At 40.8% G+C, this 13,827-nt stretch overlaps 1 protein-coding gene across 10 annotated transcripts in view; it reads right to left on the bottom strand.

The window, feature by feature from the left end:
- Positions 1 to 13,827, bottom strand: part of VDR (vitamin D receptor) — a 223,585-nt gene that overhangs the window by 65,768 nt on the left and 143,990 nt on the right. For all 10 annotated transcript variants that reach the window (XM_029595097.1, XM_029595094.1, XM_029595096.1 and 7 more), the window contains one exon: positions 3,445 to 3,629. In XM_029595097.1, the coding sequence (XP_029450957.1) occupies positions 3,445 to 3,629 (185 nt within the window). The remainder of the gene's footprint in view (positions 1 to 3,444; positions 3,630 to 13,827) is intronic.

Here is a 13,827-nt window from a genome sequence, read left to right as displayed (position 1 = left end):
CGCGACCTGGGGGCGGGTACGGAGGGTGCGGCCACGCCCCCGGGCCGTAGCCACGCCCCCGTACCCGCCCCCAAAACGCTGCCAACACGCCCCCGGAACGCCGCGACGACCGGGCCCGCCCCCCGACACGCCCCCCCTCCGAGAACCCCGGGACTTACGCGAGTCCCAGGGCTCTGCGCGCGCCGGGAGGCCTATGTAAAATAGGCTTCCCGGCGCGCAGGGCCCTGCTCGCGTAAATCCGCCCGGTTTTGGGCGGATTTACGCGAGCAGGGCTCTGAAAATCCGCCCCTGTATGTGCAAAAATTTACCTGGACTGAACAAAGGTTTTGGTTTTTTGTTTTGTTTTTTTTACAAGGCCAAGCAGGATGACAGTCCTCACATGTAATATTAAAGCTTCTAGAAGCTTTGAGCATGCCCCAACTGGACCCATGCAGCCTGACCCACATCACTGTGCCCCATGCTGGGCTCCTCCATCTTATCTTTTCTGCGGAATGTGTACGTTATGGCATATAGAGTCAATGAGCTCTTGCCTCAGTGACTTATCCACCTTATATTACGTTTTTCAACAACAATGTAGTTCTATGCACACATTTTAGGTTCCTGCCTAAGGTAGTGCTACACTTCCACCTTAACCAGTCAATCATCCTTCCAACATTTTTTCCTAGGTCACATATCCACAAATTGAACAGGCATTGTACAGTTTGGAGTGCAAAAGAGCCCTAGCCTTCTATCTGGAGCAGACTGTAGCCCTTAGAAAGTCCACCCAGCTTTTTGTTTCGTTCGATCCCAATAAACCTGGAATTGCCAACTGCACCCTTTCCAATTGACTAGAAGATTACATCTTCTGTTATGCCTAGGCAGGCCTGAATCTGGTTGGCCATGTCAAGGTTCACAGTGTTAGAGCCATGGCAGCATCAGTAATCCGCCTAAGACTGGCCTCCAAGGAGGAGATCCACAAGGTTGTGACATTCACATTGCACTATTGCTTGGACAGGGGGTCTCACAACATGACAGTAAGTTTGGCTAGTTTGTTCTATAAGTCTCTTTGAGGTATAAAAATTCCATTCCCGCTAGGGTCTGTTATTTTGTTTCCAGGCTGCCCAATAAATCAAAAAACCCCCCCTCCCTGAAAATAAAATGACCTGCTGCCACCAAAAATGGTTTAGCCCATTGGCACAATTCCTTGGTTATTTCCCTTTTATTGTTCGAGACAGTCTGTAGCTAAGGATTTCCCTAAACGGAAGGGTTGCCATCCTGCTTTGACTCAGAGAAAGCAGAGTTACTTACTCATAACAACAGGTGTTCTCCGAGGACCAGTGGTGAAGCCAGAACTGAATTATTTTTTTGGGGGGGGAGGGAGGAACAAGGTTAACATGGATGGGCAGTAGGAATATAGATTTGAACCCTACTAGTGTACTCTTAGAGTGCCCCTGCCAATGGATTTTTTTTGTAGTCTGCAACAGCCATCTTGCAGCATGAGTAACGCTTTAAAATATTTTGTTTTAAGCACTTCCCAACATTAATACAGATCAATAAGCTGTTTTTAATCTATTTTATATGTATTGCAGTTTATAAATACCTGTTATAGGTAAGCAACTCTACTCTCCAGGGATAGGGTTGAGGAAAGCTAAAATTGAATGCTAAAAATGCAGAGTAATGCATTCTAGATGCAAAATCTCAGTATTGGAGATGAAACTCTAAGCACAAAGGAAGAGTGGGATCTGGGGGCGATTGTATTTAATGATCTTAAGATGGCCAAACAGATGGATAAGGTGATGGCAAAAGCCAGAAAAATGCTTGGCTTCAAAAGGAGAGGAATAGTTAGAAGAACAAGGGATGTGATATTGTCCCATATAGGTCCTTGGTGACACCTCACTTGGAATACTGTATACAATTCTGGAGACCACACCTTTAAAAGGATATAAATAGGATGGAGTCGGTCCAGAAGGTGGCTACCAAAATGGTCAGTGGTCTTCGTTCTTAAGCTTTTTTTTTTTTCCATGCTGGGTCAGACCAAGGGTCCATCAAGCCCAGCATCCTGTTTCCAACAGAAGCCAAACCAGGCCACAAGAACCTGGCAAGTACCCAAACACTAAGAAGATCCCATGCTACTGATGCAATTAATAGTAGTGGCTATTCTCTAAGTAAATTTGATTAATAGCCGTTAATGGACTTCTCCTCCAAGAACTTATCCAAACCTTTTTTGAACCCAGCTACACTAACTGCACTAACCACATCCTCTGGCAACAAATTCCAGAGCTTTATTGTGCATTGAGTGAAAAAGAATTTTCTCCGATTAGTCTTAAATGTGTTACTTGCTAACTTCATGGAATGGCCCCTAGTCCTTCTATTATTCGAAAGTGTAAATAACCAATTCACATCTACTCATTCAAGACCTCTCATGATCTTAAAGACCTCTATCATATCCCCCCTCAACCGTCTCTTCTCCAAGCTGAACAGCCCTAACCTCTTCAGCCTTTCCTCATAGGGGAGCTGTTCCATCCCCTTTATCATTTTGGGGACAAACTTAAAGATCTAAACATGTATACCTAGAGGAAAAGGTGAGATAGGGGAGATATGATAGAGATATTTAAATATCTCCAAGGTTTCCATGCATAGGAGGTGGGTCTCTTTCAATGGAAAGGAGGCTCTAGAACAATAGGACATGGGATGAGGTTGAAAGGGGTAGACTCGGGAATAATCCTAGGAAATATTTCTTTACAGAGAGGGTAGAAGATGCATGGAAGCGCCTCCCAGTGGAGGTGGTAGAGACAAAATCAGTATCTGAATTCAAGAAAGCATGGGATAAATGCATGGGGATCTCTGAGGGAGTGATGGGAATTGTTAAGAGCTACATAAATTGGGTGGATGAGCAGACTAGATGAGCCATACGGTCTTCTTCTGTCATCATGTTTCTATGTGCATCCTTTTACAGTTTCAAAGGTATGTGCATAACATTTCCCAAAATGTATTTTAGCAGGTACAATTGTGTGCAGGTGTTTTTTCAGAGGTAATTTTCAAAAGCAAACATACAATTGCATGTTCACTTTGAAATTCAGTCTAACTTAGGCATGCTTTTGCCCTCTAGCTTTGCTGTTTTGCAGGCTCTCCCTACCCTCCTTTAGTAGCCCTTCTGAAATGCACCACAATGATAGGTTCAGGGATGTCTAATGGATGTGTCAAATTTCAGAAAATTTTGGCACATCCCTCAGAGATACAAAAAAGATCATACTGTAATGAGTGGATCCATAACCTTAATTTCAGAGCCCCAGAACAGAATAGAAAGAGGAGGAGGATCAGTGGCATGCCGCCATTTTCTTATTAAGGAGCTGGCACCAACTCTGCTCCACAAGGAGAGGACACACTCTTGTTTTCATACAATTATTTCACACTGCACTTCGGGGAGTCCCCTCCCAGGAAGAGAAAGTGGGCAATGTGTCGTACCCGAAACTGGTTGAAGTCAGAATAGGTAGGATCATAGGTTTTGCGATGGGCCTCCAGCAACATGTCAATAACCTTCTGGTGCTCCTCACTGAGTTTGGGTCTCTGGGACTCTTTCATCGCCTCCTCTTCCTTACGTTTCGTTATCAAGTCTCTTTTCCTCTGGACTTCTTCATCAGTCAAGATGACTTCAGAGCAATAAGGAGGCAAGAGAGAGAGAGAGAGAGAAAGTGAGACATGAGCAACATAGAATAGGACAGTCATGGTGCTCATTTAGGGGTAGATTTTCCACTTTGCGTGTGCTTCCTGGTGCTCACACATGGACACACCGATTTTCTACCATGCGTGCGCCCTTCCCTCCCTACCCCTAAGCCCTACCTGTTTCTTTTTTTTTTCCATTGTTTCACAACTTACTTCAACTCCTGAGCTGAAGTTGTGCGCACTGGCAGCTGGGTCTTCGGGACAGCGAACAATGGCGCTGTCCCAGCCCACCCCTTCGAAGAAACTCGGCATTTGTGCGCATACCGGGCTTTACGCGCGTGGCCGGGCCTTGCGCACACTGAGCCAATTTTCTAAGGGGTCGGCCACGCGTGTAAAGCCCAGGTTTTATGCATGCAGGGCATTTAAAATCCAGGCTTTAATGCTTAGACATCATAAATCCTTCTCTCTTTCTTCAAGACACTTTTTTATTTTGAATGTTTCATCTTTATTGACAGTTACTCTGACAATGTGCACACAGAGCTAGTTACTGTGGGGGTGATTTTCAGACAATGCATTCAGTTACAAAGCTTGTGGGGTACTTTTTACCTGAAGACTTTGTCCCAGTTTTCAGTGAAAACCTGTGTGAACTTTCACTTTGAACCTTGTCATGGGTATTTGCACCTGATTTTTACCACAGGTACTTTTTTTCCCCCCATGGATAACGTGTAGATTTGAAAATTGCGATGTCCGCACGAGTTATTCTCTTGCCCCAATCTAAGCACATTCCCCAGTAATACCATCTCAAAACTTGGCTAAAAATCTGGGCCTTGTTCTTTAGCCACAGCTGATTAATGCTGGTAAAATGCTTGGAAAACTGCACCATCTAAATATAAAAGTAATGAAACATTACTTTTATATTATATTAATATTTTATATTAATATTATAATTTTATATTATATTAATATTTTATATTAATAAAACAGCATGAAACATGAAAATATACCAAGTACATTTGTCAACATTATTCAAAATTATTTTTTACTATGTGGGGTGGGGGGCGGGGAGGGAGGGAATGGGTTATGTGTTACCAAGAAGAACCGTTATACAATGTCAATAAAACTTTTTTTTTTGTATACTTTATTTATACACATGAAAATGAACAGCAGCAGATAATAAACAGAAGCATATATACAATGCAAGATGAAATAATTGATAAAAGATAATGAAAACAATTAGCACAAAATGTCCATCTTAAAGTGACATAAAATAATATTAAACAAAGATATAGGCATTACTACTGTAAGCTACAATGTGCACGAATCATCCCCATACTTTTTAAATCTCTATCATCATCATCTATACTAAGTCACTCATACCCACACACAAACCCATTTCACACCTCAAAGGATCAGAAAATGCTATGATATGGGAAATAAAGAGAAACAAATAACTCCCAGGCCCAACCCTAAGAAACACATTCACCATATGTATGAGTACCCACATAGAGTTAAGGAACATTGAATTTTAGAAGGCAACATTAGGTGTGTTTCTTTTTTTTTTTTAATTTAATTTTAATTGAATTTTTAAATTTTACACAATTTATACATTGTGACAATAGATAAGTGGTATCCAGATGCAAATAACAAACAATATTTCAATATATTTTTCCATAATGTCTTCTATAATACCACTATATAAAAGGAAATTAAGTGGGGGTAGTGTATATAAAGAACTATAAGCGAACGTTATCTCCAAACAATAATAGGAATTTCAGGCGACCGGATGAAACCCTTACTCATTGCCATTCTGAACCGTATGGATCGGTTCGGGGTGGGAACTAAGAAAAAAACGGAGCTGTGATGGCTCAAAGAACACATAGGAAAAACTTTGATACTCAATAATACACTTGCAAGGATATCTTAAAGTGAACTTTGAACACTAACACAGCTTCTTCTCTCAACTCCAGGAATTTCTTTCTCCTTCTCTTGGGTGGATCTAGTGATATCAGGAAACATCCATATCTTTTGTCCCCGAAACAGTTCTTGGCTATTGCGAAAAAACAATCTCATGATATTATTTTTTTCTGAGGTAAATGCAAATGTTACTAGTAATGTTCCTCTCGTAGTAATTTCTTCATTACTACTTAACTCTAGTAGTGCTGAAACATCCAATTATTGTTGTTGCCGCAATTCTTGCTGTTCTCTATTTCTCTGTGGTAAGAAATATGCTCTAGTTATCAGAGGAGCTGCTTCTTTCGGAATCTTTAATATCTTATTCAAATATTCTTTAAATAGATCCATAGGTACAATATGATCTATTCGTGGAAAGTTTGTTACTCTCACATTTAGACTCCTCAAGGAGTTTTCGATGTTTTCTAATCTCTTATTTTGTATTGTTTCCTTCTGAAACATCCTCTGATGATGGTTTTCTATGGTTTTAATCTTTTCTTCCACAGTTCCAATCTTTCTCTCTTGAGCTTGCAATTTTCCTTCATTCTCAACTGAATTTTTCGCAACCACAGCAACTGTTTTAGAAAAGTTTACAATGGCACTCAATTGCTGCTAGTGCTTCCCATATTGCTTCATTTGTAATGGCTTCTGGCCTCACCAAGAAAGGAGTTAAAGGTTGAGGTAACTCACCCCTTTCCACGGTCTCGGTTACAGAGTCCCTTTTGTGCTCCCGCACATTAGGTGTGTTTCTGACCATAAATGAATATACTCCTTATGTACTTTTTTACATAGATATATTGCATTTAGTTGCTCTATTCGCATCCATTCTGCACATCATTGCTGAAGGCCCTCGGGGCTTGATCCAGGTAGACAAGACACATGCTTTGGCCAATAGTACTACTATTAAGATATATTTAGCTTGGCATCTGGAAATGCCAAGGAAGGCCCGCACCAATCCTAACAATAGTAATCCTCCACACTTAGAAGGTTTGCATTTAATTACATTTTCTATAATTTTTAGAACCACTTCCCAAAAGGGAAAGGGCACTCGACAAAGCACAAAATTGTGAATAAGCGTGCCTTTTTGAATGACATTTAGTGCACAAATCGGTTTGTACGATTTTCATTTTATGTGCTTTAACCACATCAATATCCTTCAATTCAAATTGCTGCATATGGAGCTCTTGAAATTTGGCATCAACAGTCATTTTATACGTGATATCAATATAATTAAGCATCCGTTTTTCATTTACAGTGGTACCAATCGCTAGCGACCAAAAATGGGCAAACAGCGTGAACAGAGACATGTCTTCAATATGAAAGCATAAATTATACCAAATAGACAATGTATTATTACATTTGTTTAACTTCCTTATTAAGGTAATAAAGAATTCTTGGGAACACGCATGAACAGTTAGATCTAGTGTTTTTGTAACAAACTTCAATGTCAGTACCTGAGATAATGGTAGTGAACTTATTCTTTTGATCATCCAGTCTCTCTCTAGCAGAAGTGCATTTTCCTTTTTTATAGCAGACAGCTCAGATTCTAAACGATCTGTCGCCATTTCCTGGGTAAGTACTGTTTTTGAGTGCGTTTCCATCTCGTCCTTCAGATCATCAATGGACGCCTGTAGCTTGTTTAATTTATCTTCTAGCACAGCTGATGCATTCTTCGATATCTCTTTCCTAAGCTCAGCTTTCAGCTCTTGCATCACTGTTCAAATTCTGGCGGCATTTTGAGTTCGCCAATTTTACCTTTTTCTCTGGTTACTCTGGGCGTTTTAGTAGTCATCACATTAGTACGGATGAAAGCATATAGCAAGTCGTCTCTACCACTTAAGTACAATCTCAGGAAGAGTCACAATTTGGAAAATGAATAGGCCCGGCTGGAGCTCCTCTTCCTTGCAACGTCTCAGCTCCGTGACATCACTGGAAGTCGTCAATAAAATGTTTAAATTCCAAACCACTACTGTGTGTAAGGACTATCTCCCTCAGGTGTTCCATATTACTGGGGTCCATATTCAGCTGCTGTGTGGCTTTGCTAGTTAGCTGGTTATACAAAACAGGCTAACTAGTGGTGTATATTCAGCAGTACAGGCATGCAGTTGAATATACCCGGCTATCTTAAAGTTAGCCGGTTATGTATAACCAGCTTTTTTGGTCAAGCCATAGGGCTGTCCTTGAGTTAGCAGTATAAGTTATCCGGTTAACTCTGAGTCAGACTAACTAACTAGTCAGTCTAACTCTGCTCCTCCCCAGACTGTCTCCAATTTATCTGGTTAAATTCTAGCCAGGTAACTAGTTACACCACTGGATTGTAACCAGTTATGAGCTGAATATAGCCAGGTAAGCCATTTAGATGGATAACTATTATGTTGTCCGTCTAAATGGCATTTGAATAAGGACCTCACAGTGTGTACCTGTTAGTGAGTATGGAGCACATTATTTCAGTTCATCAGCTTAGTATGCTAAGATCTGCAGAAAGACACATCATGGACCTGAGGCACTAGTGCAAGGCTTCCCAAGCCCGTCCTGATGAACCCCTCAGCCAGTCAGATTTTCAGCCTGTCCACAATGAATATGCATGAGATAAATGTGCATATGTTGGAGAGCTGCTATCCGTGTACTTTGTTCCTCTGATCTGCACAGATGGGATTCTGGTGGCAAAAAAAGATGCGGGTATAATTGAAAATTCAATTCTATGCCGATACTTTTCTCCCCGACACAGACATGTGCCCAGGAACGCCTCTTTTTAAATTTGGCTAAATATTGCATAGTTGCTCTGCTCAAAGCAAACTTCAAATCCAGGGATCTAGGTGCCTAACTCCGGTGATCGGCCACCTCGATCCCCTTTTAAAATTGCCGTGAAAATGGTGGAGAACCCTTGAGTGCAGGACTTCCCAGATCTAACCTGGTGGACTCTCGACCAGTCGTGTTTTCTGGATATCCACAATGAATCTGCATGACCTAAACTGCAGATAGTCTCTCTCTCTCTGAAAACTGGCTAAAGTCACACAGGTACAAAAGAACTATGAGGTACACATTCTGAGACATTTTGCCAAATAACTTGTAAGTCATCCGGCTATATGCAGACTACTGAATATTTATTTATTTATTTATTTTTTATCAAGGGCAGCTAAAATTTAGCTGGATAAAAAAAGGCATTCCAGGGCAAAGTGGAGTTATCAGGCTAACTTAAGCCAATATTGAACTCTTATCAGACAAAGTTAACCGAATAACTTTCAGACGGCCTCAGAACAGTGCTAAAGTTATCCGGCCACAGATGGACGGATAAATTAAGGATTAAGTGGCTATATTCAAAAGTATATAGCTGGTTAAGTGGCAAGTGTTTTAATTACAAAAAAAAAAAAAAAAAAAGTGGCACGTGAGCCTGGTGGCGCGATTGCCAGACCCCCCCCCCCCCCCCAACAATGTATAAAATACGGGCCCTGCCGAGCTGAGTCACCGTTACCCCCCTTCCAAGTAAAATTTAAAAATAAAACAGACACGGGTTCCCTATCCTGCCCCTCCCCGATTAACCAAAATCAGAATGCAATGCACTCTCCATCCCCCACCTCCTGCCCCTAACAGCCCAGCACTGACCCCAGTACCTTTTAAAACCTCGTTTTGGTGCTGGGATCACAGTACATTCATACTGCAATCCCGACAGCTTCCAGCATTGCTCTGACAAATATCTGCTCAATTTAAAATGAAACTTCTGAGGTCAGCCTGGTAGCTCTGAAGTGATGCTACTCACTAGTATTGAATGGGTAAATGTATCATCAGGACATGCTAGAGAGATAAAGTTCCTGGATGGAATAAATGACATTTTTATGGAGCAACTGGTTCTGGAACTGACGAAAGAGGGAGCTATTTTAGATCTAATTCTCAGTGGAGCACAGGATTTGGTGAGAGAAGTAACTGTGGTGGGGCCGCTTGGCAATAGTGATCATAATATGATCTAATTTAAATTAATGACAGGAAGGGGGACAATAAGTAAATCTACGGCTCTAGTGCTAAACTTTCAAAAGGGAATCTTTGATAAAATAAGAAAAATAGTTAGAAAAAACTGAAAGGAGCAGCTACAGAGGTAAAAAGTGTGCAAAAGGCTTGGACATTGTTAAAAAATACCATCCTAGAAGCACAGTCCAGATGTATTTCCACACATTAAGAAAGGTGGAAGGAAGGCAAAACGATCAATGGCATAGTTAAAAGGTGAGGTGAAAGAGGCTATTTTAGCCAAAAGATCTTCATTGGAAGAAAGATCCAACAGAAGAAAATAGGTTAAAGCATAAGCATTGGCAACTGAAATGTAAGACACGCTAAGAAAGAATTTGAAAAGAAGTTGGCCGTAGAGGCAAAAACTCACAGTAAAAACTTTTTAACATGTATCTGAAGCAGAAAGCCTGCGAGGGAGTCAGTTGGACAGTTAGATGATCAAGGGGTTAAAGGGGCATTTAGAGACGTTAAGGCCATTGTGGAAAAATTAAACGATTCCTTTGCTTCGGTGTTTACTGAAGAGGATGTTGGGGAAATACCCGATCTGGAGAAGGTTTTCATGGGTAATGATTCAGATGGACTGAACCAAATCACGGTGAACCTAGAAGATGTGGTAGGCCTGATTGACAAACTGAAGAGTAGTAAATCATTTGGACCGGATGGTATACAACCCAAAGTTCTGAAGGAACTAAAAAATGAAATTTCAGATCTATTAGTTAAAATTGTAACCTAGGACGGGGGTGGAGTCAAGATGGCGGCAGGCGTGTAGTGGCAGAGAGGAGCTGGCCGTTTCTTTTCTCTTCGCTTTTCAGAATCCTCCGTAAGAATGCCTCCCAAAAGGAAAGGCAGAGTTAGGGTATATCCCTCGATGCCCTTAATACTGTCTGGCCAGAAAACGATCCCCAAACTGACCGCAATTTATCCCGTTGGGGGAGCGGGCCCTGCTGATGGAAAGCAGGTGGGAGCGGCAAATCTATCTGGGGAGACATCTTTAAGCTCCCCAGACCTGAGAATTCCGGCTGCACCAGGACCCTATCAACTCCCTGTGCTTACGCCGAGCGATGAGATACCGAAGAGTATCGCGTGCAACGCCGAGGGAGCAGCTTTCGAGTCGGAAGGTCCCAGATCAACAATGGCGCCTGGCGAGTCTGGTCACACAGGAGTGGCAGTGAGAGCGGAGACGGACTCTAGGAGTGGAGCGACGCTTATCCCAGTCGGGGAAGCGGTGAGAAGAGAACCGTCTAAAGAACATCCCAAGCTACAGACGTTCCTAGAAATAGAAGACATCGCCAAACCGGCAGCGGTAACTCTAGATTCCCTGTGGGAATTACATGCTTCATATCGCCCTATGTTTAAGGGCTATTCTCAACAATTATCTCTATTATCCGGGAAAATGGACAGAATATCACTAGAACAAGATAACCGATTTCAAGAATATACAGACAAGATTGGTGTGTTAGAAGAATCAGTAAAGGCAATGCAGAATGTTAATCCAGGACAAACAAACTGTGTCTAGAAAGATGGAAATTATGGAGAATAAAATGAGAAGATTGAACCTGAGAGTTTTAAACTTCCCAAGAGTCATCTGTGAACTGCCTCATGTAACTTTTAAAAAGTACCTAACCGAAGTACTAAGAATACCTAGTGAAAGTATACCATCCTTTAACAAAGTGTACTTTTTGCCATTTAAGAGAGGGGGGAAGTTAGTCAGCCACAGTTAGATACTGGAAATCTGACAGAGTTCTTAGAGTCCTCATTTGAAATAGTAGAAAGATCAACTTTACTTGTTTTTTTTAATAATTGAGAGTGATGTAAGTCTGCTTATGAGATATTATTTTCAACACCTGGGTGAAAATTTTCTGGGACAGCCTGTCCAAATATTCCCGGATATGGCTAAAATAACACAAGAGAGGAGAAAAGCATTTTTGTTGATGAGACAGGAATGTAACACAATTGGGGCTAAGTTTCTTCTAAGGTACCCGTGTAAATGCGTGGTAACATATAATAAAGATGTCTTTATTTTCTTTGTCCCAGAGCAATTAAGAATGTTTCTTGATACTAGAAAAATGAGCTTATTAACATCTTCCCCTAGAGATAGCCCTTTGAATATCTCAGATAATGGTAATGAAGGAAAAATAATTAAGCTTGTGAAGCTAATTACTGATATGGATTTCTTATTGTGTAATTTCTCCCTTTAAATCTATCATCCACCCCCTCAAACACACAGATTGTGGTTAAATTTTATTTAAATTTCAAATTTCCTCTTGAAGTAAGACGTAATATTGGCAAGATTGCTGAGTTTTTGTGCAAAGGTTTTTGTCTGCTTTGTAATTGTTTAAAACTAATAAAGAGAAAATAAACAAAAAAATTGTAACCTATCATTAAAATCATCCATTGTACCTGAAGAATGGAGGGTGGCAAATGTAGACACAATATTTTAAAAGGGCTCCAGGGGAAATCTGGGAAACTACAGACCAGTTAGCCTAACTTCAGTGCCAGGAAAAATAGTGGAAAGTATTCTAAAGATCAAGATCACAGAACATATAGAAAGACATGGTTTAATGGAACAAAGTCAGCATGGCTTTACCCAAGGCAAGTCTTGCCTCACAAATCTGCTTCACTTTTTTGAAGGAGTTAATAAACATGTGGATAAAGGTGAACCAGTAGATGTAGTGTACTTGGATTTTCAGAAGGCATTTGACAAAGTTCCTCATGAGAGGTTTCTAAGAAAAGTAAAAGTCATGGGATCGGTGGCGATGTCTTTTCGTGGATTACAAATTGGTTAAAAGACAGGAAACAGAGTAGGACTAAATGGACAGTTTTATTAGTGGAAAAAGAGAATACAGTGGAGTGCCTCAGGGATCTGTACTAAGACACTTGCTTTATAATATATTTATAAACGATCTGGAAAGGAATACGACAAGTGAGGTAATCAAATTTGCAGATGATACAAAATTATTCAGAGTAGTTAAATCACAAGCTGATTGTGATAAATTGCAGGAGACTGGAAAATTGGGCATCCAAATGGCAGATGAAATTTAATGTGGATAAGTGCAAGGTGATGCATATAGGGAAAAATAACCCAGGCTGTAGTTACATGATGTTAGGTTCCATATTAGGAGCTCCCACCCAGGAAAAAGATCTAGGCGTCATAATGGATAATACTTTGAAATTGTCAGCTCAGTGTGCTGCAGCAGTCAAAAAAGCAAACAGAAATGTTAGAAATTATTAGGAAGGGAATGGAGAATAAAACGGAGGATGTCATAATGCCTCTGTATCGCTCCATGGTGAGACCGCACCTTGAGTACTGTGTACAATTCTGGTCACCACATCTCAAGAAAGATATAGTTGCGATGGAGAAGGTACAGAGAAGGGCTACCAAAATGATAAAGGGGATGGAACTGCTCTCCTATGAGGAAAGACTAAAGAGGTTAGGGCTGTTCAGCTTGGAGAAGAGACAGCTGAGAGGGGATATGATAGAGGTGTTTAAAATCATGAGAGGTCTAGAACGGGTAGATATGAATCGGTTATTTACTCTTTTGGACAATAGAAGAACAAGGCAGCACTCCATGAAGTTAGCATATAGCACATTTAAAACTAATCAGAAAAAAGTTCTTTCATTCAATATACAATTAAATTCTGGAATTTGTTGCCAGGGGATGTGGTTAGTGCAGTTAGTGTAGCTGGGTTTAAAAAAGATTTGGATACATTCTTGGAGGAGAAGTCCATTACCTGCTATTAATCAAGGTGACTTGGAAAATAGCCACTGCTATTACTAGCATCAGTAGCGTGGTACTGTTTGGGTACTTGCCAGGTACCTGTAGCCTGGATTGGCCACTGTTGGAAAAAGAGGAAGCTGAGCTTGATGGACCCTTGGTCTGACCCAGTATGACAATTTCTTATCTTCTTATGCCACGCAGAGAGACAAGTTTGATTCCCAGACTAGAACCCCTTCCATCCTCGGAAGACGCTGCAGAGGCAACAATCCACTAGGGATGTGCTGCCATTCTAAAAGAACAGGAAATATCATTGGTATTTTTATATATGTCTTACCTAAAATAAGGCAAATGTATATCATTAGTGTCTGTTTTTTGTGTGCGCTAAAGCATTTTAGCATGCATTATTTAAATTCCACCTCAATGTAAACATATAACTGAAAACAAAATGAACGAAACCCCCCCCAACATTGATGAGGAAAATAAATGAAATAAACGGAAAACAAAATCAAACAGAACT

This window comes from Rhinatrema bivittatum, chromosome 3 (genome assembly GCF_901001135.1).
Source record: "Rhinatrema bivittatum chromosome 3, aRhiBiv1.1, whole genome shotgun sequence".
Lineage (NCBI taxonomy): Eukaryota > Metazoa > Chordata > Amphibia > Gymnophiona > Rhinatrematidae > Rhinatrema > Rhinatrema bivittatum.
Note: the sequence above shows the minus strand (reverse complement) of the source record. Positions and strands in the feature narration are given on the sequence as shown.